This window comes from Solanum pennellii, chromosome 9 (genome assembly GCF_001406875.1).
Source record: "Solanum pennellii chromosome 9, SPENNV200".
NCBI lineage: Eukaryota > Viridiplantae > Streptophyta > Magnoliopsida > Solanales > Solanaceae > Solanum > Solanum pennellii.
Window position 1 is genome coordinate 14,603,317 of NC_028645.1, and position 27,821 is coordinate 14,631,137.

At 34.8% G+C, this 27,821-nt stretch overlaps 2 protein-coding genes across 3 annotated transcripts; one reads left to right on the forward strand and one right to left on the reverse strand.

Annotated features, from left to right (window-relative positions):
• Positions 1-2,025: 2,025 nt before the first annotated feature.
• Positions 2,026-15,308, forward strand: LOC107029385 (transcription factor GTE6-like). 2 transcript variants are annotated; one of them, XM_015230785.2, is made up of 9 exons: positions 2,026-2,207; positions 2,621-2,737; positions 8,651-8,881; positions 8,979-9,056; positions 9,348-9,572; positions 9,713-9,811; positions 9,969-10,027; positions 14,474-14,624; positions 14,716-15,308. In XM_015230785.2, exons 2-9 carry the CDS (start codon positions 2,621-2,623, stop codon positions 14,920-14,922), a joined length of 1,167 nt encoding a protein of 388 aa, XP_015086271.1. In that variant the 5' UTR covers positions 2,026-2,207; the 3' UTR covers positions 14,923-15,308. The 2 variants fall into 2 exon arrangements, with proteins under 2 accessions (XP_015086271.1, XP_015086272.1); XM_015230786.2 differs by having other exon boundaries at positions 2,029-2,207; positions 8,666-8,881.
• Positions 15,309-19,884: 4,576 nt separating this feature from the next.
• LOC107031417 (vacuolar-sorting receptor 1-like) lies at positions 19,885-26,180 on the reverse strand. The gene is made up of 12 exons (XM_015232774.2): positions 25,655-26,180; positions 24,535-25,227; positions 23,756-23,844; positions 23,590-23,659; positions 23,423-23,506; positions 22,924-23,000; positions 22,732-22,813; positions 22,534-22,616; positions 22,244-22,310; positions 21,711-21,839; positions 21,323-21,429; positions 19,885-20,335 (listed from the first exon to the last, which is right to left on the reverse strand). Exons 1-12 carry the CDS (start codon positions 25,941-25,943, stop codon positions 20,240-20,242), a joined length of 1,866 nt encoding a protein of 621 aa, XP_015088260.1. The 5' UTR covers positions 25,944-26,180; the 3' UTR covers positions 19,885-20,239.
• Positions 26,181-27,821: the final 1,641 nt, after the last annotated feature.

Sequence of the window (27,821 nt, forward strand, 5' to 3'; positions counted from 1 at the left end):
GCATAATATATATATATATATATATATATATATATATATATATATATAAAATATGTTTTTTTCAGGATGATTGGTGTTTAATGTGTCATATTTGAATATTTTTTTTTATTTTTGATATTAATATATTGTTAAAGTTAATACTATAATTATATTAATCAACTAACCGTGCAACGCATGGACACATATACTAGTATTTATAACGTAGAAAGGTACATGACCATTGACCTTTTTGCCAAATAAAATTTATATATTTCTCTTAAACCTCCCGTAGAGGTGAGTTGTGACATATTTTAACCATACACGAATATGTTCTTATTAATATTTTGACACATTCACTTTCAAGAATGAGGAAACATTCACGAACTCATTACAAGTCATAATATCTTCATGAGTTGACCATAACCATTTATACATGTCATACTTTTATATTTGATATATTTACATAACCCACCACAACATCACTTTGAAAGATAAAGTGCATCATCACTTTTTTTTTAATTTTGATGGAGGACTTATAAAATTTACTAGATTAGGCCCGTCAAAATTGAGTGTCAAATAACCTTTTATTCCAAATCACGATAACTACTTTCAACCTTTGAAAAATCATTTTGGGATGATAATAATTACCTTCAAAATTTTAAGGACTATTTGGAGAACCCATAGTGTTCCTTAGTTTTTCCTTTCATAATTGCTAGAATCGTGACTGTTATAATTATGTCTCTTTACGCCCTTATTCGTACATTCAATCACTCGTCATCTTTCAAACTTATTATTCACTGCAATTAATTCGTACAGTAAAGGCAATTGGGCGAATTTCAAACTTATCATATAATGCTACCACATTCGTTTAAGGGAATGAAGCAAATTCATTGGGACAAATTTAAGAACTTTTCATAAAAAAGTATATTATTTTTGCCTTAGTCATCATTTTATCATCACTATGGTGAATTGAGACCCATACTCAATGTCTTATACTTATAATGCGTGTTAGACCATAGTATTATGTGACTCGAACCCAATGTCTTATCATCATGGTGCATCAAAACTCAAATTGATGTCTTACCCTCTTAGTGCAATAGAACTTGAATCATCATCTTATCCTCAAACATTTTGCAGTTTGTGCATTTGGACTTTAACTTGATATCTTTCCCTTTTAGTGCAATGAGACCTGATTCCATCTTCTTGCTCTTCAATCAAAATATCATATAAGTCAAAACTAATAGAACTCGCTATGAGCCTTTAAAAAATCAAGAATTATAAAAGCAAATTTAGTCAAAATAAGACTTTGAGAGTTTTCTCACCCTCTAGTAATTATAAATATTAATAAGTTCCTCATAATTAACACTTATAAAATCAACATGAAAATTTACTTCTTTATTCTTCAATTATTTTCTAAAATGAAGAATTGTTAGTATAATCATAAATCAATGTATAAAATCGTTAGAATAAAACAAACCAATATGTTCTACCTCTTCGTGTAACACATATATACTAAAATAAATTATTAGTATAAGAGGAACTTTTGAAAATATAAATGTGTAACAAGAAAAAACTAAATAGAACATGTTCCTGTTCACAAGTGTTTCAACTACAAACTCTTTTGCAAAGTACTACAATTTTTAGAGCATATTCGTGTAGATGAAGTGTTATAAACTCAAGTTTGGAAGAACATAAGTACGAAGATAAGAAATATAGATGAAGATGAGAACTTTTTTTCTTATTCTAGTGTGTCATACATGGAGAACGTATCTCTATTTATAAGTAGAGAAATTACATCAAAAGTCATCATGATAAATATCAAATTAATAAATACATCATTATTCTAAAATTTTTTTATATCACCTTAAAAACAATAACTAAATAAACAATCCACTAAATTAAATGAATTTATAACACGTAATATCAATTTTTAGACATTACTTCTGCTCATGCCTTAAACTTTTGCTTTTTAATTTGTGCAATAAAATAATTTTAAATAAATTAAGAAAATACATTGTAGTGCAGAGGGCGTGTATATAAATGGGAGAAGACAACCTTTTTTTTTTCAATTTCAATTAGAAAAGAAATGTGGTGATTGTCCCATATGAAAATTGGGATTTTGAAAGGTGTCAAAGTAGAAGGTGAAGAGAATAATATTTGTTTGACAGAAAGCAACGAGTATTGTAGTGCCGCCGGCGCCGTAATCTCCTCCATCCAGTCGATTAACGGTACAGTTGTTCTATTGATTTAACAACTCCATCACTCATGATCCTCTTTCAAATGCAACTGCTTGGCTTGTGTGCTTCTATTTTTATTCGATATCGGGATTGAAGATTGATTGATTGATTCCGCTCCTAAATTTGGGACCAAGGGAGTAGCAAATTATGTACACACTATTGATTTCTGTGAATTAGCTTGCTTCATGTATCTATGTGTTCAAGTTTCTGATATTTATTGGATAACCCTGGTTTCATGTCATCTACACTAATGATAGATGCAAAGAAATCACCTAGTGTCTTTTTATTGCTATTATTGCTCATTAGCTCAAGGCACTGGCAAGTTAGTTGTGACGTTCCTAATAATAAAAAAGAGTTTGTTGTGATATTCTTAAGAAACTGTAATTTGCTTGTTTTCTTATCAGATGGAATGTGCGGATGCATCCAAATTGGACTTAGAAAATGTAGGACCACGAGTTAATGGTGGGGAAGTGGATGGTTTTAGATGCACCATTGATGAGCTAGTCATGAACATTGATAAGGTACATTTCTTGAATAAAAGTGAGAATCTCTACCTTTTGCGATTCTCGATTCTGTCTATTCCATCCCTTTTACTGTGCAGTATACATATTGTAATCGCGGATTCTCACTCGGTATCTTTTACTTTTTAGTTAGTTTCGTGTAGTATCTGAGAGATTGTTGCTCCACTTCCCATTCTCCTTCTCTGTCAACAATATGAGGTTCTTTGGGCAAGGTAGCAGGGAATGTGTTGACTTTTTGTAAAGTTCCCACTTCTCAGCTTATCAGCTCACTAATATCCTGGTCACCCACACTCTAGTATCTAATGGTATATCATACTTAATAACAGTGGCTTCATCAAGGGCCTGATTTGCGAAAGCATCAACCAACTTGTTTCCTTCTCTAATGATGTGTATATGTGATCTACATAAAGCTATTGATTTTTGTGATTTCTAGAGAGAAGGTTGCATATACCTCTCAACTATGCGATTTAAAGCAGATGTACTCCTTGTGAAAAAAGTGGTGCATACAAATGGTGCAGATATACCTTCACCGTTTAACAAATGGTGCATATTTACCCTTTTGATAACAAACTAATTAAGGAAACCCTAAACTGGGTTTTTTTATTTCAGTAAGTCACGTGGCCTTAAAATATTGTTTCTCCCATTTTCTTTACCCCTTCAGACTCGATACAACTAAAAGAACCCAGCTCCTCTCTCATTCAGACTGGACCAAAACCCATTTTAATACTGAGTAGAAGAAGGCTTCGTTTTTTCCCATTTGAGTGGGGTCTGGGTTGGGTAAAAGAATGGGTGAGGTGATTTTTAAAGCCATATGACATAGGAATTAAAAAACCAGTTTTAGGATATATTGATTTAGTAAATACGGGTCTAACAAAAGGGGTAAATATGCACCATTTGTTAGCTGATGGTGTATATGTACACCAACTTTAAACGAGGGGTATATTTGGCCCCTTTCCCTTTCTTTTATCCGTATAGCAATGTTCCATGGTGTTCCCATCCTTTTGCCAGTATCTTTTGTATTAATTTTGAATCTGTCTGTATGAGGATGTGTCTAGCTGTTTGCTAGAGTGATTTTTGATAACTTCCACTATTGCCATTACTTCGGTGTTTGTTGTGTGCCCTATCTCTTTTGCTTGTGCATATACAAAATTACCTTCTGAATTCTTCACATAAAACCCATATGCATTACTTCTTGGATTCCCTCTTGAAGCTCCATTAGTGTTGCCTATAATCCATCCTGTTGGAGGGAGTTTCCACAACACCTCAGTGACTTTCACTTTAGGCTTGCATCTCTCTAACTTCTGAATCAAAGCAGGCCATCTGGTTGGTATTTGTTTGATGGATGGATTCCTGAATTGTGCTAATCTTTGTATTGTTTCAAGACCTGGTAAATGCATCTGCCAACTGATCTCTGTTCTTCATGTTTTATAGCATTTCTCCTCTTCCAAAGTTCCCTAATGATTATAGCAGGTACAGGTTGAAAAATTAGTTTTAGCTCATTTGTTACATGGGCTTTCCATCATTTCAGTATGATTTGCTGTAATTGTAGTCCATTTCACATTGATACCTAAAAATGAACAAGAATAGGATCAAGTCCTCTTAGCAGAAATTGCTGTGGCAAATAGATGTTGTATTTCCTCCTGAGAACTTGTACAACACCAACATCGAAATACTATATTGTATCTCATCCTTTTAGTACATCATCAAGTGGTAACATGTATTTCTACATCCCTATATAAAGAATGAGATTTTGAAACGAAGCCCTTTGATCCACATATATTTGTGTATCTACATTTTCTGTTCTTTAAGTCTTAGATATTCTCAATCAGACTTCACTAAGAATTCCCCTTTTGTGGCCTGTAAACACCAAGGTGTATCCATATCTTTCTCTAAGCATGGATGCTTTATAGTATTCATGATGTGCTGCACTATATCCTCTGATAGAAATTCTGCCAGCTTGTCGTTATTCCATCTTCCACTGTTCATCACCTCATAAATTTTTGTATGCTCTCATCAAAGTAGTCACCAGATGTAGCATAGTATAGTCCACCCAAATCTGTCCAATGATCAGACCAGAATTATGCATTCCCCATTTTGGTTTTCCACCAAAACTGATGTTCAATTAACTCTTGCCTGTAATATCTTCTTGCATGTCTGGAATCCATATTTCCATTGTGCCGCAACTTTTTTAACTTTTTTACAGTACTTGTTACTTAGTCCTCAATAATAAAAAATGATGACTTAGTCCTAAAATTCCATCAAAATTTGCAGTATAAAGCCATAGAAACATCATGTAGAGATCAAAAAGCTACCCCCCTCATCCAGCACTAGTAAACATAAGTATGGCCATTATGCCCATTGTCTACTCTTTCCTCCTATGTTGTTACTCCAAAAAATTTTGCAAACATTTTATGCATTTGGTTTATAATACATTCAGGGGGGTTCACTGCTGATAACATGTGAATAAACATACTTGCCAAGACCACCATTCCCCAAAAGATGACATTTTCCACTTCCAAGATTGAAGCCTATTTGTGATCTACACCAAAATAGCATTATATGAATCCTTTCTTCTTCTGTTTTAGTAGATTGGACACCCTAAATATGTAAAGGTGGAATCCCTTCTTTCTATTCCAGTAGTTAGTAGTTACCTGCACAGTGATACTTATATCTCTTGTTACATTCTGATGCATATAAGCTGAGCTCTTTTCTTTGTTATTCTTTTGGCTAGAAGTCTTTTCATAGTTCCTCAATGCCATCCTGACTAATTGTAATGTTAAAAGGTCAGTTGAGGAGAATATAATCATTTCATCTCTATATCCCAAACGATTCACCTTTGAACTCCATCTAGGTATGCATTATCCTCTAAATTATGGTACCTAGTGCAGAGCATTTTAGTTTCTTGTTAGCATTTCAACTGCCAAAATAAGCAAAGTAGGTGATAGTGAATCCCCTGTTTCACCCCTCCTAAAGATTGGAAGAAACCCTGTTGTTGTTTTTTGATCAGAATTGAATAGCAGTTGTTACTAATGATTCTGAAAATCATATCGATCAGTCTTTCTAAAAAAACTGTCACGACCCAAAACCGGGCCATGATGATGCCAACATAAACCTCCAGTAGTCAAGCTTAAACCCAGCTACAAGCGATAAGCTAAAACTAGCAACCAACTAGGTAAAATAAGCTACGGGCATTTGGTCTTCCAAACTAGCCTTAAGGGCCATCTTTCTTTCATTTTCTGTAGTGTGTTGAGCTCCCAATAGCTTGATTCCACTGTGAACTCCCCCTTACTGTGTAGTTTCCATCTAGGTCTGTCCTGTCTAATAGAGCTGGATGTGAATTTAGAACTTCCAGTAGGTTGGCAACTTCTCCTATTTGCCAGTCATTCATTGCTCTTCTAAATAAGAGGTCCCAACCCTGTTGACTTCAAACTTGGGATATCTTGGCATTCCTCTGCAAACTTAAGGTATAAAGATGCGGGAAGGCATTTCTAAGACTGTCTGCTCCAATCCACACCTCATTCCAGAAGTCTGTTTTTAATCCATTACCAACAGTGATTGAGATGATGTTGAAATGGGGCCATAGACTTCTAATGGTTTTCTAGACACTACACCCTATGGTGCCCACAACCTCCTCAGTTGTCCATTGAGTGAATAAACCATACTTTCCTGCTATAAATCTTCTCCAGATGGTTCCTTCTTCTGAGAAAAACCTCCAGAGCCATTTTTGTAGAAGAGAACCATTTTGTTTGCTGTGATTCTTCAAGCTAAGACCCCCCTTCTGAGAAATGAGCGCACAAACCATACTCACATTCTTGCTCTCGAGTTTATCTTTTTCTGTAATTCCAGATGCTAGAAATGAGCACTCGAGTTGAAAAAAATACATTTTTGTCCCACTGTCTTTGTGTGTTAGGAGTGATGTGTGCTTTCATTCTGCATAGTACGATGTGCAAGGTGCATATTCTCCATCAGTTAGTCAAGAACCAGGTCTTTTAGGAAGTCTGGGGTTACTTACCTCATCATTTTCCTTGCTAGAACATTTTAGCATGACAAGGAACTATATAGTTTTGGAAATAGGTCAAGTTTTCATTTACATTTCTTAAGCCATTTGGTTTTGAAATGTGTTAAACCAACAATATTTTAATTGGTTTTCATCACGAAGAAGTCCGTCAACACTTCTGTAGATATGCAGTCTAATGAACTTTTGTGATGTACTCACCATGTGTTGCAGTTATCCATCTATTTTTCTAGGTGATGATATTTGATATATACTCTGTCTTTGAAGTACATCCTTGTTGAAAGTTGAAACAGAATTCCCTGATAGCTTATCTCTTCAATATACAGAATTTGAGATATTATTGTTAACAATAAGTTGGATGTGGACATCATAGCATTAAAACACAGTGTTTTGGGAAGCGAGAAGCGGAAAAAAGCGACGAGGGCTTGCTTCACAGAAGCGAGAAGCGTGAAGCGAAGCGCACACTTTTTTTAAAAGAAGCGACATTTAGTATAAAAATAAAAAAATATTAAATAACTAAATATAGGTAATATAGTCTTAGATTGAAAGAAATTACATAGGCAAAAATACTCATAAGTCGTAACATATAAAGCAAAAAATCAAAAACATATTTAAATCACAAAGATTCAAACTCCTATTCTTCAACAAGGCTGCTAGACTGATCAAAAAAAAAAAAAGGAAAAGAATTGAAAAAAAAACAGAGGAGGCAGCCGTCAGTAATTAGAAACAGAGCAGGCAGCAGAGATGAAGAAAAGAAGAGAAGAAGAAGAAGAAAAAACTAGAGTACTCGAAACTCAGAGAGATGAAGAGATGAAGCACAGGCGAAGATTGTATATTTCAGGAGAAAAGAAACTCATAGAGATGAACTAATAAACACTAGCTAAAAAAGAGATGAACAAAAAGTTACCTGCAGTCGCGGTCGAGGTTGAAGAGAGAGGCAGCCTCAGTCGAGATCGTCAGGAGAGAAAGAAGGGAAAGAAGTATTGTGAAAGAAGAGTCGCGAGGAGAGAAAGAAGGGAAAGAGTCGTGAAAGAAAAGAAGGTTATATTTCAGATTATTTTTAAAAAAAAAACCTAATTTTTTTAAAAAAACACTAATTGTCGCTTTTTTTTATATAAAAAGCGCGCTTTATTGCGCTTTTGCCTTAGGGTCGCTTCTTCATCTGAAGCGAGAGCTTTTTTCAGATCGCCTCGCCTCAAGATAAAAAAGCGCACAAGGGTCGCCTCGCTTTGAAGCGCGCTTTTGTGCGCTTTTCACAACACTGTTAAAACAGGCTTAGTTTTTCCTTGTTCTTAGTTGGAGCTAGTGATAGGATGATAGAAATTATTGTCATGTTTGATAGCACCACACTATGGTCACAGATCCACATTATTCCGCAGATAGTATAGTAGATTTCTAATTTTCCAATATTTGCACTGTTGTCTGAACGTAAAAGAAAAGACTGCTGAAATTATGAATTGACCTTTAAACCCATAGTGTTAATGCACTTTTTAAGACCTGCTTTTTTTGGAATGTGCATTCAGTTCTTAATATTGGTTTATATTGTTGATGCACATGATTTGGTACTTGACTAAGAGTTATAGCCCATGAAATCCCTCTGTCGTGTTCTTAGTTAATACACATTACAAACTTCTAACTTAGTCCAATATTTGCTTAATTTTGACTTTCATGAATTTCAAATTCATAGTTTTTGTAAACCATGTCTACTGAAAGTCATAGTTCTGCTATCCCCTTGGGGATCTTTCTGTACTGCTATAATTTAGGTTTGTTCAAAATCCCTGCAACCTCTAGTCACTCATTGGTGCATTAACAGGTTTTGCTTCCTGTATAAAAACAATTTCAACTAATTACTTCATCAAAAACAAAATCCATAATTTTTCGTGCGAGTTAACTGCTAGGTGCTGTACTTTCAGCTTGAACAAAGAGTGAATGAAGTTGAGAACTTCTACTTGAATACAAGTATAAAGCAACCAAACACCTCAAAGAATGCTTCTTCAGCGAAACACAAAGATAAGGATAAACATGTTCCGGGCTTTAAGAAGCTACAACAGGAAGCATCACGCAGAGAGGCTGCTGCAGCTAAGAGGATGCAGGAGCTTATGCGCCAGTTTGGCACAATATTGCGCCAGGCAATTTTTAATAGTTGCAGTTCCAATTTCGTCGATATTTTGAATTCTTGATTGACCTTATAGTAATAGTATATTCTGTTTTTGATATTCGTGCCAGATCACTCAGCACAAATGGGCTTGGCCTTTTATGCAGCCCGTTGATGTTAAGGGACTTGGGTTGCATGACTACTATGAGGTAAAACATTTTGGTTCTTTTTCTTTTATTCTGAAACTTAAAAACCTTTTTTGATAAATTTCTACAGTATGATTTTCTTATTTTTGTGATACTTTTATATGTCTGCTATCTGCTAGGCAATGTTTTGAAATTTAATGTGGGGTATTGGGGGAATTTCTTTCGGAGGTCTCAGATATGGTTATGACTTATCCCACCTGTTTTCTTAGTCTGGAAATATCTCTATGAATTTCTGGTGAAACGATGTTTCTGTTCAAGGTTCATTATGCAGTTGAACTGATTTCTGTCTATCAGATTATTGACAGACCCATGGACTTTAGTACAATAAAGAACCAAATGGAGGCCACGGATGGCACTGGGTATAAGCATGTCAGAGAGATTAGTGCTGATGTTAGGCTGGTGTTCAAGAATGCAATGAAGTACAATGATGACAAGAGTGATGTTCATCTGATGGCGAAAACATTACTGGAAAAATTTGAGGAGAAATGGATACAACTTCTGCCAAAAGTTAATGAGGAGGTAACTATTACTTTGGACAATTCTGGTCGTTGGTATGGCTTCCGTGATTTCTTAATCTAATGATGCTTGTGTGTCAATACTCCATATTTTTATCTGTAAATATTGCATGATCATCTCTTAAATCTTTCCATTTATTCCAGGAAAAAAGACGAGAAGAGGAGGAAGCTGAAGCCCAACTGAATATGCAGCTTGCTCAGGAGTCTGCTCATGCTAAACTAGCCAGGGATCTGTGTAACGAGGTAAAATCCAACCTACTCTTGAAGCTTAGCTTTTCTAAAACTGATGGCTCAGTAATTCCCTTAAACAAGCTTTGATAATTCATGATGATATCATATGCCTCTCATTCGGAGCTTGATCTGCCTTGTGGTGAGTCTGAAATTATGTAATTATTGGCAGCTTTATGAAGTTGACACACACGTGGAGGAACTCAGAGAGATGGTGGTCAGAAGATGCAGGTTTAGTTGAATGACTGATATTTAAATCTATAATTGCTACCTTTTATTTGCTCTATTTGTTCACTATTTCACGATTGATGCCTCCTGGCCCCTCTCTCCCAGGGTTTGAGGTTTTGTCTGGCATGACAGCTTAAAAAATTATGTCATGAAATCTGGCAACCCAAAAAGAGAAAATCTGGTTAAATTTGTCTTACATATAATTTCGATTTTTTATGTCATGATATGATTAGGTGGATTTTCTATTTAATATAAAAACTGATTAAGTAGACCCTTATATTTTTAAACCTTGTTGACATATACCAACTCATGTTGGTCCCATATATTCCAAGCTAGATTATCTATACCCGTGCTTACGCACGGACCCGACAATCTTGATTCAGTCAAAGTGTGTTATCTTCTGTCTATGAATTTGTTCTTATATGCCTTTTTTCAATGACATTATGGGCGGGGAGGGAGAAGGAGAAGGGGATGTGACACTACTACTCCCTCTGTCCAAATTTATATGACACACTTTCCTTTTTAGTCAGTCCCATAAACAAATAACGGATTTCTATATTTAATAACAACTTAACTTTTAAATGCCCATTTTGTCCTTAATGAAATGATTGATAGCCATGAAAACATCTTTGACTTATTTTAGACCACAAGTTTCAAAAGTCCTTAATGAAATGATTGATAGCCATGAAAACATCTGACTTATTTTAGACCACAAGTTTCAAAAGTCTTTCTTTTTTTCTTAAACTCATTGTCAAGTCAGACTAAGTCATAAACATTGGGACCAAGGGAGTAATAGTTAAGGATGTTAATAACTTTTGGTATTTTTGTTTATTGCTTGATCAATATTAAACTTCTTTCAACCTTGCATATTATTGGCAATCTTCATTCTTATTCATTGTCACTATTAGGCCAAATACATACGCAGGTCCCTAAAGTTGTTTGTTTTTTTCCCCCCAGGTACCTCAACTAACCCAGTTTTCTATTGAATCCTTGAACCCCCAGTAATTTGATCCTTTTAAATATTCTTGGCTGATGTGGAGCCAAACGTGATCTCACATTTTTTTAGCGCGTGCAGACGCTTTAAAAGCGTCTAATTAGCTTTAAGAACACCAGTTAAAATACTCTTTTGATAAGAAATTAAGAAACCCCAAATCGTAAATTTAGATTCCGAACAATGCTTCAAACGCCTGAATACAACAAAAAAGCTCACATAAAAGATGTGAGAGGAGGAATATACTGCTTTTTGAAGAGTACGCAAAGCAAATGGAAAGCGTGGATCTGAAAAAACCATATAGGCAATAGAAGAAGACATGGGTACAATGGAACAACAATGGGGAATATTTTAATAAGGGTAATTAATGGAGAATGAAGCTAATGTAGATCAGAAAGCGGGATTCCAGGAGAAGACGAAGGGGGTAAAGTTGAAATTTCGGTTTATAGGGAACTGAATTCGAGGCCAAAATTATACAATTAGTCAAATTATTGTTAATAAAGTATTGATTTTTCCCCATTTTTTTTGTGTCCTTTGAGCTCTATCAATCTTCTACAACAATTAACAATCTACTGGAGAGCTTTTCTAATGGCGAAACACGTATGTTTGAAGTTCAAACTGAGGAGATTTATGCGGATGAGAAAATGGCGGGGTTTGCACGATGCTCAAGAATCAGTGAGATCATATGGAGGATCGGGTTAGAAGTGTTTTTGGGGGAAATTGGTTTTTAGGTTTGAGGATTTAATGTGGCGCTGACGTGTAATTGAGTTGAAGTATATTGGTCGAAATTTCCACGTGGGGAAGGTTCGTCTCACGCGCCCAATTACCAAAAATAATTTGTTGAAATTTGGCTCCACATCAGCCAAGAATATTTAAAAGGATCAAATTGTTGGGGGTTCAAGGATTCAATAGGAAACCGGGTTAGTTGAGGTACCTGAGGGAAAAAATTGAGCAACTTTAGGGACCTGCATATGTATTTGCCTCACTATTATGGTATTTGAAAAGTTGTTTTCCCCCATTAGTTTTATATTATTTACTTGAGAATTGCTTTAAGCTACCAACACCATTTGTTATTTGGAAGTTCTTCTTGTGTCATACCTTTCGCCATAAATGACTTCAGCTTTTATTTAATTATAGTCACCTTTTCCCTATTAGTTTTATGTTGTTTACTTGAGCATTACTATAAGCTACCAGCGTCATTTGTTATTTGGAAGTTCTTGTGTTGTACCTTTCTCCATAAATGACTTCCGCTTTTATTCAATTATAGTCACCAATTCTTGCACAAGGTAGGGTTAGGGTCTGTGTACACACCACCCTCCCTAGACCAACTTGTGGGATTACACTAGGTATGTTATTGTTTGTATAGTTACCAAATGTAATTTTCAATTTGCTTGTGGCAGCTTTTCTTATGAATTAGATATATCTTTTTCACGGATAAAAGCCTGTAGACAAACAGTGATCAGTAATCGTTACTTTATGTACTGATTAATTATTGAAAAACTTGTTTGAGAAGTACCTTAGTTGAAATAAAAATCACTCAATAATATTCATTTTTTAATTTCAAATGTAATTCATGTCCGAAGACAATTACTTTAACTTCCAAATATTTAATTTTCAATTTCACACTTTTTTTTAGTTGTTTCAAACTTTAATCAAATATTGACCAAATACTTGTAACAAATTACACTATTTTTTGTGTAAGATAATTAGAAAACAAAGTTAGCACACAAGTAGACTTAAAATTAATTAAGAGTATCAAGATAGTGATATGGCAACACAATGCTAGGGAAATAAATAATGCTATCATTAACTTAAGTAATTCAATATTTTTTAGTTGGAAAAGAGACAGGTTATGGTCTAGTCAAATGGACTCTAGCTACAATTAGTTAGGATGACAAACTGACTGTGAGTTTTCAGTTGAAAAGACAATGTGGTGATAATTAATGATGTAAGCGGAGGGGTAAATCAGTCAGGTTGTCCAAATAACTACAGTAAATTATTATTCAGGACAATAACATTGCTGTGCATTTATAGAGATAACCTCCGGGTCCACAGAAATTAGCAGAAATACCAGATTGCATACTGAAACGATATTTCCGAAAATAAAAAACAATCTTATGTTCTAGATAAGAGTCTCTTGAGCCAGCCATAGTTCTCAACACCTTACAGTGCCATTGGTGAGACGCTGAGAGCGTCATGCAGAAGATCCAGGATACGATTTTTTTTTATAGAACTTTATTGGGAGTAGCTATGTAATACTCTTCTTGCATTAGGACATGAGATTCTCATGCTTGGAAACCAACAAGAACATCACATTTATAAAATGTGGTTATTTTCCCCTGATATTTCAGTATTAGTGAGAGATGTGATCACCAAAAACTGTTTGCTATTCAGTGAGCCAAGTTGCTTTTACTCTGGACTGACCAAATTGGGACTTCATTTGAAATCTTAAATTTTTCTGGGATGTGCAAATATAGCAGCTCTTGAAAGTGATAATTAGAAATGGATGTTATGCAATTTAGTCACCGTGACATAGCTAACCCTATAACTACTCTCATTTCTCTGTTGCAGTAAATTTTGATAAGTTAATTTCTCATTGATTTCGAGATCACACAATGTTGTCCAGCCTATTATGTGTGTCCAAGCTCAAGGAAAACATGGCCTTTTTCTCCATTGCAGTATGATAATTCTTCCTTCTTTAGTCATCTAAATTGATCCCTTGACAACAGGGGCTTCTCTAGTGCCGATTCCTTTTCGCCTGTGTTGATCCACAAATACTTTCATGGATTCCTGTGAGATCTGAAATGCAACAATTGTTTGAATCTCGATTTAAGCTGAAACTAATAAATTGGTATTAAATTTATTCAATTGGGTTTAAGTTACTCTTCTGGGCGGCCAAGTGTTTTTTTGTCTGCAAATGGTATAGTTCTCCTCGGTCAACTTGGATATGTTTTACTTGGTGCTAAGACTTTCTATAGACAGTTTGTGGTTTGCAACAAAATTTGCAGGGCAATGGCTTGAATGACGATGTTTAAGATGGGAGTTTGATGATTTCTTGGTTTTATCTTGTGTTAGTGCTGTTTCATATGTGAATCTAATTTCTGTACTTAATTCCCTGGTAAAAAGTGCATCTCTCTTTCAATTTGAATGTACCTTTCCAAGATCAATTTCTTATTCAGTAGAAATGTTCCAGCATCTATATATAATAAGCAGTTGGTCGATCTTAGCAATTTATCCGTCTCTCTGACTTGGTACTGGACGCTTGGTATACATAATCTCCGGATTAAAAAGAAAGCTTGATCTTTTGATGCCATTCGTCTGGAGAGCTCTCTTCATGCTTAAACCTTTTTCTGTAACCCTGCTACTGTAAACTTCATCTGATTCTAGTTTCTTTGTGGCACCAATGCTAATTCTGCTCGTGTATGGCACTAATTCTAATTCTGAAATCATTACCTCAGGAAAATATCAATAGAGGAGAAGAGAAATCTAGGGATAGCTCTCACAAAGTTATCACCTGATGATCTTAGTAAGGCACTGGAGATAGTAGCACAAAATAACCCACTATTTCCAGCTTCAGCAGAAGAGGTGGAACTTGACATAGATGCCCAGGTTATCATTAGACTTGAACATCTTCCCCATTCAAAAATTTATGTATCACTTATCAATATTCTTAGCAGTAGTTTATTTGTGGCTTCTGTAGAGCGAATTGACACTGTGGAGGCTAAAATTCTTCACCAAGGATGCATTAGAAGTTGATGGTAAGAGTTCAAGCAAAGGTGACAACAGTAACTCAGCCAATGTTGCTGCTACTAATCCTAATATTAGTGCTGCCTCCAGAAGAAAAAGGGAGATTTGTGATGCACTTGTGAAGAATGCCAAGAAACGAAATAAAAAACCCTCTAGATGAATGTTTATGAAACGGGCTGCAGTATAGATGTTTAGTTCATGCGTATCATCAGAAGAAGAAAAGGTTTCTTTGTCTTATCGCATTCATTCTCAAAAGAAAGAATGAATGAGACATGTGATACTAAAAGTTGACTATTTCTCAAGCATTGTACGAGGAAATGAAATGATGTTGGTGTTCTATATTTCTGTGAATATGTAACTTCCATTCTTTCTTATTGTGCTTGCCCTCAGTGAAGCTATTTTACAAAGAGGACTTGTCTTTCATAATTGTGCAAGAGAAAAGAATTTATAATCTCCTAGGTCATTCAACCATCACTTTAAGATATTTGATTGGATGCTTAGATAATTTCATATGGTATTGGAGCTAAACTGTGGTTATTGCTCTAAGCTCTCCCCTCAATTCAATCTATTAACTTTCTCTCGTTTAATGTCCAACCATAATTTTGACAAAAAAAGATGCAACCTCATGAAGGAGGGTATTAAAGGATACAATTTTATTTTATTTTTTACATTGGTCGTATGTTATTTGATTGCAGGAATTCACAATGAATTTGAGGATGGAAGCACTGTTTCAGGAGAAAATTATTAGTGAGGAAGAAGAATTAAGAGAGAAGAAAAGAGTTCTAGGAAGAATCTTTTTTTGTATTTTCATTAATGAGTTGATTACAAGCTATGTAGTAATTGAATTGAACAAAATGAAGCTAATAACACAATCAGTTACCAATTAACTGCTCATAACTATAACTAACTATAAGATTATGATATAATACTCATTTATAAGAGATTTTTGACCTCAGGGATCTATAATATTCCCACATGCTCTGCCAAGGTTAGAGCCATTTTCTCAGTATTCATGTGCCTTGATACCTGCAAAAAGGTCATCCTTCAACAGTCGGACTCGTGTTTCAGAATAAAGGGTACAGATAGTGGAATAACATAAACAATTGATTGCCTCAATTCTCCATATTTCCCCCAAAAGATGTTGAACTTGTCTTTTCAAGTGAATACATAGAAGACTGTAACGGTAGAAATTGAGTGCATCCCTTCCCCTTGAGATCACCCTTGTTCTAAACAACGAAATATAAACTAGAAATGTGGAACATTATGCCAGTTCCCAAGGTACATCATATTGTCATACATTCTCATCCTCAACATTATTGTTTTCTTGTTCCCAATCACATCTCAAGTTGCCAATGATAGAAAATCATCAATCCATACTTTTACTATTTCCTCTACAGTTAGTATTGGTGTTTCCTCTATTATTAGAAAGACCAATTTCTCAATCTCTTAATATTGACAAGTCTTTTTATTACTGTCCAAGTTTAACCAAAAATCATAGGAAGTCATCATCTTTGAAAGAATTGTATCAAAACAAGCTTGCCACGAGATATTTTCTTTCCACTCACTATCTAAGAATTTTTTATCCATACATAACACCTCAGAGATTTAAAAAAGGGAAGAACTTCATGTTTTGGCTATTGGTTGTATCCTACCATACCCGTCTACAGTTCATAGAAGTTTCTACAGGTCATAGATGACACTCGGGAATGAGGTTGAGATTAGGAAAAATTCAAGTTCATGAAGTTGACCTACGAGTGAACAAGATGGGTCGTCATTTATTTGGTCTTGAACTTGAATTCTACCGGTTGGCTCTACGAGTCGTAGAAACTTCCGTCGTAGGAAGGTCTCATGGAAAGTTATGTGAATTTGGGTTTCTGAAGTTGGTTTCACGGTTGACTAGTACGGACTGTAGAAAAGTTCTTTTACGTTCATAACAGTTCAAATCATAAGAGAAAGGTTCCAAGAGGAGAAAAGCTAGGGTTCAAGTGTTCTTCGAGTTTCGTCGATTTCACTAACTTCATTATTTCATGTACATGAGGCTATCATAGAGTTAGAGTATAGTTCGTCCTCACGCCCTACATCTACTTTCAAATCAGTAAAATAGTAATTTAGGGTTCTACACTTAGATTTCAGTATTCTTCAGATGAGTTGATATGGAGTTCTGAGTTCTTGAGTTTTTGGTTATTAAATTCCTATTTCTAATCATTGAATAGTTGATTGTTCATGTCTATTTTTTAGCATGAACCCTATTCTTGAGCATTCATTGAATTCTTAATGAGAATTTTTTAAACATAATTATTTAAATTGAATTTTGAGGAAGTAATAAATAGGAGTTTGAGAAAGAATATAAGAGAACTAAATATTTCCGAAATGTTTCATTTTTTACATGAATAAAAGGAGTATACTTATTTGAGAAAAGTTAAAAGAGTTTTCATAAAGATTGAATAAATAGCAGTAACCTCTTAAAGAGACCCCTTTTGAGAAATTATCTCAACCCAAAATGTATTTTTACATTGAGCAAAGAGAAATCTAGTTTTCTAGAATGAGCAATGAGTTTAAAAGATATTTCAAAGCACTTACCTCTTTTTAGAGAATAGTTGAGCGCGAGTTCAGATAACTCACAGCCCCCATAAATCATGCATATCTTGCGAACATGAGTAAAAATCATATTTTTTAGATGAATCCTTAGTCTTTCGAACAAAAGGTTAGTGAATCCACTTGGTTGAGAGAATCTATATCCCGAAACAATATAAGATAGTTCTGACAACGAGGACAAGATGATGTATCATTAGGTAGCTCATACTGATGGTTGTCGATTAGAGAATCTCCCAATAGAGTTAAAGTGTAATTTAAATTATTACTACTTATGTTGAAGTTCATAGATGAGAAAATATTTTGTAAAGATATGTGATTTTATTTCTTTAATTCTTCACATTCAGCTGTTATGTCATATCTATTGCCGTCCTTTCATTTAGTTATTTCGTCTCATCTGCATGACATATTTGTGCATTCAATGTACTAATGTCATTCGACCTGCATCTTTTATGATGCAAATACAGATTTTCAGGATCATTAATAGACATTGCGTTGAGATCACTTTGCGCTTCAGATTTGATGAGCCTCCTTGCTTTCCAGAGGATTGCATATTTATTTTTTTAGTTTTGTTGAGTTGCAACGGGTCTTGTCCCGACATCTATCTTAGTATTAGAGGCTTCATAGATAGTTAGAGTTGAGGAGTCTCTTAGTATTTCCCTTTTATTTTGAGTTGTTTTGCAAACTGTTTTATTTATAACATTGAGTACTTTCGGTCTTTGAGTTAGGTCTATTGGAGATATATGAGTTAGACTATGCATATAAAGCTTCTTTTTGTTTGAGTAAGTCTTCTGCTAAATAGTTAGACAGCGTAAGGGTTGGCTTTGGGGATTAGAAATGGTTCTCAAGTGTCGACCACATCCGGGGTGTAGCCTTGGGACGTGACACTCGGGAGCTCTCAAAAATCAACCAAGACCTCACCTAGAGATAAAACCATCCCCCGAATCCAATAGAACTCTCCCCAAGTGTTGATCAAAGTCAACTCAAAGGCTAAATTTTAAAAATTTCACAACTTAAGACGTCAAGTCCTTAAAAAGACTTCGAATATGAAATTAAAAACTCTCATCGACTATAACCCATATTCAAGAATTAATGAAATCGATGAAATTCCATTATGACACTCGAAACTCCAAAAGACTTCAAAATCACTTTTAAGTAACTTGGCCTTTCAAATTCACTAACTAGCTCAAGTTCTCAACTTTTACTCAAATTTCGAAAGCAAATTTTCAAACTCAAACATAAATGACTCGGGTCACGATTGGGAGGGGCAAACTCATGAAATTTCCAAAAAATGACTGACCGAACCATTACATATTTTTTTATTTTGGCACATGGAGTTGTGGTTCAAATCTTTTGAGATAACAATAATTTTTTCAGAACTATAAAGTACTTGCACTACCGGAAAGTTCATTTATATTATAAGATGCTCTTTGATATGCATGATATATGAGAAATATTAGAAACAGGGGGAGATTGTTGGATAATTGATAATATATAGAATGTTTGAATTGAACAGACATAACTGTTCATAAAAGAATACGACTATTATGAAAAGTCATATGTGCATGAAAAATATGACTATTGTGAAAAGTCATATGTTCATATGAAAGAACATGTTATGTAAAGTTAATTATTAATACTGTAAATATAAAGGCTTTCTAGAAATAGCCAATAGAAAAATTTGCAAGTACATTCAAAGGCTTTGTTGTATTCAAAAGGAATTTGTTTGTATTTACTCCAATATATAAGCAATATCTCTTTACAGAAAATGATTCTTCACGCCTCAAAGCTATCTTCTTCTTAAATTTATACTCCCTCTTGCCCTAGTTACTTATCCACTTTTCTAGTTACTTATCCACTTTTGAATTGACACATCTATTAAGAAAATAATTATTGACATAGTAATTTTATCATTTTAGCTCTATTAATTATGAAGAGAAATTAAAAATTTAATATTTTTACAAAGTTCTACCTTTTTCAAAATAATTAATGATGGTATAATAGGAAAAAAAATTGTCATTTTTTGATTTGTCAAAATGGACAAATAAATAGGGATAGAGGAAGTTATTTTTCTAACTGTTTTGCCTAAAATGTTTTAACAAACATTGACGAATCAAATCTCTGGAAATTACACTTAAATGACCACCAAAGGAAGGATGTGGTGCAATGGATGAGATCTTTCCTCGCTTAATCAGAGATATACTATTCAAATTCTGAATATAAAAAAAAATCCTGGCATGGAATGCTTCCCCTAAATGGGACCCTACGTAGCGCAAATCAGAATAGTTGAGCTCCAGTACCGATAATAAACACCGACGAATAGGAAAGCAAAAAAGAAAAGATTTAAAGTCAACTTCTTAGATTAGAAAACTTGTCATGCAGAAGTCAAAAGTTCATATGTGATCAGCCATCAAATCTTCAACGTGCCGATTGAGAACATTGTGGCAGTGGCCATATCTGACAATTGGTATATAACATTCTGCTGTTGGAAAATCAAAATTAAACTTTTACAAGAGCAAAAGAGATGATATCAATCAAGTAATCACGCCTCACTCCAAAACAGGAAGTAATGGAATAATATGACACCTTACCATTTATTCATACCATATTGGAGCAATACAAAATGCTCTCAAGTGGAATACAAACTGATATTGCGCATTTCCTTATTATTAAAAGTAAAACATCATGCGCAAATCCAATTCAAGGACAATTCCTTTTATTTGGTTTATGTGCATTGTTGGGACATACATGTACATAAATAAGATGTAATTTGTTTCGATGATGATTGGCACAAAGAACTTAAGGCTGACTATCTGGTGGCAGACATCCCCAGTGAAGGCTGCATTCTACCCAAGCCATCATCACTCTTCAGTAATGGTCTATCATTAGACGTTACCGTGGGGGACATTAGTAGCTCCCTCTCCTTGATCCAAAGGCATATATTGTGCCATGATAGCACGAATCTCTGAGTCCATGTATCTCTGCACATACAGGGGTGGCTCGACAGTGTTAAAAAAAAGACATGCGCCTTCGGCCTCCAAATTTAAGGGGCCTCATTTTTCTATAATAATAGGTTATAAGTTATTATTTTTTAATAAATATTGAATACTATTTGTAGAAAAAGTAAACTTTTCACGTAAAATTAAAGAATTATTAGAAGAAATTTGACATATTTAAAGTATTATATCTCATGAAAAATAATTTAAAATAAGAATGGTTATATTATCAATTGAAAACTAATTAAATCTATTATATAAAAGTTATTAACGATTCAAGTTTAAAGTCCCATTTAATTTTTGCTTTAGGCCACTTATATGCTTGAGCCGCTGCTGTGCATATACAAGGTTCCAGGATTTAATGAAAAGGTGAAAGCAACATTGAACAAGAAAAACACACTAATGGATCATGTTAATTCCAAGAAAGGAAAGAATTGCTTGAACAGAAAAGATGAATCTGTCCTAAAGATGGTGATCAGGAAGAAATACCCCATAACAAAGAAACCTTTAAAACATCTATCTATAAGAACTAAAGAAAGAAATCCCACTCCAAAAACTTGATATTTACTCTAAATGTTCTTAACTTTCTTGCTCTTATTATGTGGGAGGATTTAGTGCAAATCTCATTCTGGGGATATTTTCACTAAAGACTTGAGTGAGATTATAACTGGGACTTGTGGTAAAACAAAAGGAATTTGCTGGCCTTTTCATCAACCATGTATATTTAAGGATCAAACCACCTCAACAGGTAACTCAAATGCAAAATCCTAGGAGATTTGTATTGTCTAAGTATTTATAAATTCCCAAATCACTTTTCTAACATCATTAGTTCTGAAGATCATATGTTAATTACTATGGAAAAACTGGTTAATTAGCACCAGCATAACATTTCAAATGCTTTTTAGTTCTGTGTTTCAACAGGTAACATTTGTCTGTCTTTGATGAAACTAAGAACATTTTACAATGACATACCCGGATTCTATACTTGTACACAGCATATGCCGAAACCCCTGCAACAGCCAAACCCAAGATGATAGTCCAAACAAGGCCCCAGCTGAACTCTGACTTGGCATCTTTGCCTGCAATTTCTCCAACAAACTTAGTCGCAGAAGATATCGACAGACATGCAACTTTGGAAAAAAGTAGATCAAAGTCTTTGGTATACAGTTGGCAACATTCTATTACATTAAAATAAGCTAAAACATGCTAATATCAGAAACATCACATATAAAAACTAACCTATTATCAAGAAACATCATATTATGAAACTTAACTACCTTCACCAAAGCCAAGTATATAAGAAACCATATGTCTACCATTACAAGTATATTTTCATTAAATTGACAGCTTCTAAACTTACTTATACACGTGTCATGTTCATGCATGTACAACAAATTGGCGCTGCAACTGCAATCATAACTACCCCAAGTGTTCTTGCATTTGCACTCAGCACACTGGCAAGCCAACTTCTCCTTGCATTCATCAATATCTGAAGAAGGGCCAAAATTGAAAACGAACTTTAAGAATAACAAGATAATTGTTCAACAGAAGTGCTATAAAACAGAGAGCAAAACTATCCCGACTCCACCTCAATCACTTTTATTGATTAATGTGTTCCTATGAGAGGAAGCTAAGTTCAGATTCTCCAACAATACACTACTTTTGGAGAGTTTCTTTAGGAATCCAACACGCACCAGCTGACATATTTGAAGTGTCCAAGCAACATAGACAGGAAGTTAAAAGATTTGGTCTCTTAGAAAGAAAAAGGTGCAAATATTTTTGGGGCAATTAAACAGACAGACAAAATCTCAAGAAATAAAGAATTAAATCTGAAATGTTTTCCGGGAACAATATATGTCAACAGATTGATACATAATGAACAATTCTACATACCCTCACAATTGTTAACTCCGTCGCCTTTGAATCCTGGTGGACATTTGCAACCCTTTGTGTGATCGTCCTGACAAGACAAGGATATGACAAATAATGCTTCTGTCTACAGAAAGTCATTTGAGATAAATGCCTAATCAACCCAAGAAACAAAACCATCCTTAACTTTGGAGAACTGCTCAAGTAATAACAAAAAGAAGGAAGGCGGTTAGGGCCTCCCACGAAAGAATGAGAACTGCTATGGACAACAGTTCAAAAGGTAACACTAATCGTGCTTTAATAAAAACTCTTACAATGCAAGCAGAATATGCCCTGCCATTTTGGGTTCCCTTCCAACAGCCTCCGTTGTTTATTTCACATCGCAATGCTCCAGATGCTGTCAAACCACAAGCTCAAAAGATTAGTATCTATGAAGACAACATGCATCCAACACAACACCACCAAATTGTGTGTGAGAAAAAAAGATGACAATTAGTGGATGAAAAGCTTACGTTCACAGTGAGTATAACCATCACCAACAAATTTTACTCCCTGAACTACTGGGCATTCACATACTCGACCACGGAAAGTATCCTGCATCACAATTTTGTACATGGATTGGAAATTAAACTAGAAGCAAATAAAGCTGGAACTTCACAAAACGAGGCTTATCGTATAAGCAGTCTTTAGACAAATAACTCTACCTGGCATGCTGTAATATTAGCAGCCTCGTCCTGCCAGCACCCACCATTTGATTCTAAGCATTCATTTGTTTCTATTTCTGCAAAACAAGTATTAAAACAACTTTTGAATCACCTGGTAGGAAGAACGCATAAACTACACACTAGCTGGTCCTTAAGACCTGTTCTTTTTCTTTTATCAGGTAATCTGAGTTTTATTTAGCAAAGTAGCTAATGTAGTTTTTGTCTCATCAAGTTAAAACTTGAGATATGTCGGGTAGCCAAACACATCTGCAAGAATTTATACCGGCAATGTCTCATATATTATAATTTCACTAGTCTTTGCAACCAAGAAAATGATTGAACACCATTGGAGATAAAAAAAAGAACCGAGGAAGATTCCACCAGTAAGAGGTATCTCTTTCGGACTTTTGACCCATCTTAAAGAAAAGTCACAAGCAGCAAGAAGCTGATACCAAATAATAACTACCTTCAAGACAAAGAAAAGATCAAGGAAAATGACCTTCAGTTAAACAAATTGCAGGCTCGGTTGTCTCCTCAAAACCTGAACAAATTGCCTTGAGGACTGCTCCCTTGTCCAGCTTACCTAAGATGAAGACAAATATGTCGAAATAAGAATCTTTCTATTTAAGTCAAACACAATTTGCCTCTAAATCAAACAAGGTATACCTCTGTACTGTCTATTGTTTATAACGAGAGTTGGCAAGATAGTCACATCTCCACGAGCACCCTTACCTATCTGGAAAGAAGCAACATGGGAAGTAAAAATTCAACTCCACATAGTCTCAAGAGGCAATAAAGAAGATCTGTTCTATCACTTCTGTAGGACACACACCTGGGTGTCCTGTTCGACCTTTAGAACAGGGTTGTCAGTATCTGCTTCAGGATCTCCAACACATTTTTCAATCTGTTTGACGTCAAAGCCTGCAGAGTCCATTAAAACAAAAAGGAAAATTCAAGACATCATTTCAAGTTCCTATAAAGAGTGAATATTAATTAATGCAGAAGAACCACATAACAAGGAAAAAAAAATGTAAAGTCATCACAACATTGACCTTAGCCCAGAAAGAAAAAATGGAGGGTGATCATGTGGCCCATTTTTGATACTTGAATGGTTAAGTAAAGGAATTAGTATTATAAGTGCATAGCAAAACTATCATGTCCTATCGTGATCTCTTATCATCCTACATAACTTTTCGGTATACTATTGTCAATTGAACTATTAATATGAAATCAAAAATAGCACGCAAAAAAGAACAAATTTATTCAACTGTGTATGCCTTTTTGATTGCACGCAAAAAAAAAAACCGTTGAAGTTCAAGCAGGATAAATATATATGAGACCAAGTTCAACAAAAATAAGATTTTTTGATAGATTATAGAAAGTGCACAATAATAATGATATTTTCTAGCTCTCACAGCTCATACACAAGGATGAAAAGACAGAAACACCAGCAGTAGAAATGAACGACCAGCACCACAACCTTACCAGAGAGAGGAAAATATGGATTGTGCTAAACTTATGGCTTCATCAATACCAAATGTACAGTAAAGCAATGATGCATCAAGTGAAAAACACCAACAGAAATATGAAAGGAAAGAAACTCCGACCTACCAAGTGACTTGATTACTTGATCAGCACATTCTTTTGTGTATTTCTTCTCTTTCATTGGACACCTTATTGCAAAGTCAGTGACATAATCCCACCACAACCAGGGTTTCCCACTGTCATTGGCAACCTTAAAAAAGCAAGCTTGACGTAAATTTTGCAAAACAACATCCTTTCCATCATAACCTTTACTGAAGTCTTGCTCAGGGTCTGGAGCACAGTACCTTCCATGGTTGATGCACTGAGACTTGCATTGCTTGCTCAAAATAAATGCTTCCGGGCAATACCAAGTTATGTAATGGGGACTAAACTGTGTATAACCTTTCTGCTCAAGTATCTGGGCAGCCCCCTTGAAGTTTTTGACAAACTCTCTCTGGCTTTCACACTTAGGGCCACACTCATCATTACTATTGGTCCAAAATTCGTACTCCACTCGATCGTCGGGATGTGGAAGAGCCTCTCTCCAATCGAGGTTTATGTTAACCAATTCTCCTTTAGATAGTTCCCTCTTGATGCTATCCCCAAGTGATTTGCTAATTAAAGCAGATGGAATAGTTATATCTTGCAAGTAATCTGCTTTTGCATCCTCTTCCTCAGGGGTGTCCATGGTAATTAAAGGCTCAACACGGTTATCAGCAACAAGAATAGCACCTGCTCCAGCTTGCTGAGCATTCCAAGCCTTCAGTGTGAAAAAGCAATCTGCGAATACAGGAAAAACCATAGGCACCAAGAATGAACAAGAAAGCACAAGTTAAACATAGAGGATAAATAGTATATACTCTTATAAGTTTACGTGGATACATTGTGTAAATTTGTTTCAAGTTATAATAAGTTAACGAGCAAAACCACTCCAAATACATATATAAAAAAAAAAACAGGCATAAATAATACCCCCGATTGTTCAGTGCAAGAGCTAAACAAACACATGCTCACAGTTGCATTACACTATTTAACTTCAAAAGGAACTAGCTTGCAATTCTACAAATCTTGGGGTTAGGCTTGAATTTTTAGAAAAGAAAAAAAAGTAGAGGCAGTTCTTCCCTAAAACAGGCAGCATAAAATTGTCATGTTCTATTAACATACAATTATGTAGGCAGAAATGTAAGGAATGTCATGAAAAGTTTACCTCCTCTATCAACAAGAAGGAAAACAGGTCTGCCACCAGGCTTAGATTTGTAGAAGATATCAAAATCTGAGAAATTATTGCATGATTTTTGATTAGATTTTGGGTACATAACATTACCAACCAGAGTTCCTCCATACTGTGGTACACCAAAGTTGCCAATTGCACACTCATACACCTCTTTAATTGAGTCTGGTGATGTTACTCTCAAGCTGTTCTTCTCCACCACAAATCTTGCCATACAACAACCACACATCACAAACAAAATACACACTAAAAACCCTACCTTCATCTTCACTTCCTCCCTCAGATGGAGAAAAATAAAGATGACCCAGATCAGCTAAACCTCTAAAAACTGCAAATTTACATGAAAAATCAAATCTTGATATCACCCAGATCAAAACATTCAGGTGAATAATCAATTAATACTATCAAAAAGCTCCAGTCTTTGAACAAGTAAAGGGAAGAAAATACAAAAGGGATGTAATGGTAATCACCAAAACACTATGAGACGTGTAAAATGTGCTAAATTGAGGAAGCTACGTGTATATATATAAAAAATAAACTATTACCACAGACACACATTTGTTTTTGTCAATATTTAAACTATGTTATATTGTATTTTAAAATATTATTTTACCTTTTATTTTAATTATTTAAATCTAGTCAAATTTTCAATCCTAGAATAATTAATGATATTTAAATAAATTTATAAATTATAATACAGTACGATTCAATCAAACCAAACAATTAAAATATTACTAAACAACAATAAACAATACAATCTAGCCAAACATTATATCTACCAATACAGTACAATAGAGTACAATACAATATATTATGAAACAATATGTAACATTGATCCAAACAAAGTGTTAGAGTTTTCGCTTTCGCAGTAATTAACGTTTGGATGTGAATGAAATAGTAGTTCAAGATTAGACTCATAATTAGTTACGTCCACAAGAAACAAACCGTAATACTAAAATTATACTATTTACTAGTTCAAGATTGGATCTTTATTTTATTTTTCAATTTGTCATTTTTTATGTTATACATCTATATCCAAACATTCATTAAATTCGGGCAACACATTATTGGGGTCTTTTGCCAAATTTTTCTTCCTACAATCTTTCAGTTAGATTGAAATTGAAGATATAGTGCAATATGTTATTTTCCATTTTACATGTGTTGTAAAATATCAGAGTAACTTTTGGGATGCCATTTTCAATTAAGCATCATAATATTATTTTTTGTAATTTGTGATGTTAAGCTTGTTTATCTTAAAAAATGTACAATTTAATTTACAAGTAAGGTTTTGAGGATGATATATCGAATTTGTAACACCTCTAAGACTACTTTGGTGAAGCTAGATCCTAACACGTGTGTCATGAGGTTTTAAATTCCTAAAATGTTTTATAATGATGTTTTGAGGCAGTGTCTAAAGTTTGGTGATGTTTGGAGGTCAAACGTCCAAGAACGTCCATGACATTCCAAAGATTTGCCTTGAGACGTGCTTGTACGTTTAAGTGTGCCTTTGCATGTTTTACGTGTTCGTTTTGGTTGAAATTAATGTGAGAGGTTCCTAAATTGTATACGAGGGTATTTGAGTTGGAAAGGTCCGGGCAAAACTCCCCAAGGACCAACCAAAGGGTCCTTGAGGAGGACCCAACTTGTGAGCCAAAACAGTCTCAAACGACGGAAGCAGTCGACGCCCCTTAGACCAGTCGACGCCCCATCGATTGAGGGCGTGGGTTGACACTTAGTGTGGGGATCTTGTTCTCCCATTTGTCAAGCCTCTGACCCAAATCACGGACCGCAGGACGGTCTGTAGGTGGTTTACGGGGCGTAGATGAGGGTGTCATTTGGAGACCTACAGTTTTGTTCAGGGTCTAGGCCTAAGGAAGGGTAAGTTGGGTATTTCACTTAGTGTTATAAAATGTTTTGGGAGATTCTTTAAGGGATTTTTGGGTATTTTAATTAGTTTTATAAGTCTATAACCCTTAGCCAAGTCACTATTCAAAAATCAAAACCCCAAACTCAAAGAAGAATTCACTAGAACACCATTGAAGCTTGAAGGAAGATTGGATCTTGGAGCTTGATTTCTCCATCAATTTTCTCTCAATTTCATGGATAATCTTCATTAAGGTATGGTGTTTCATCCTTGAATCTT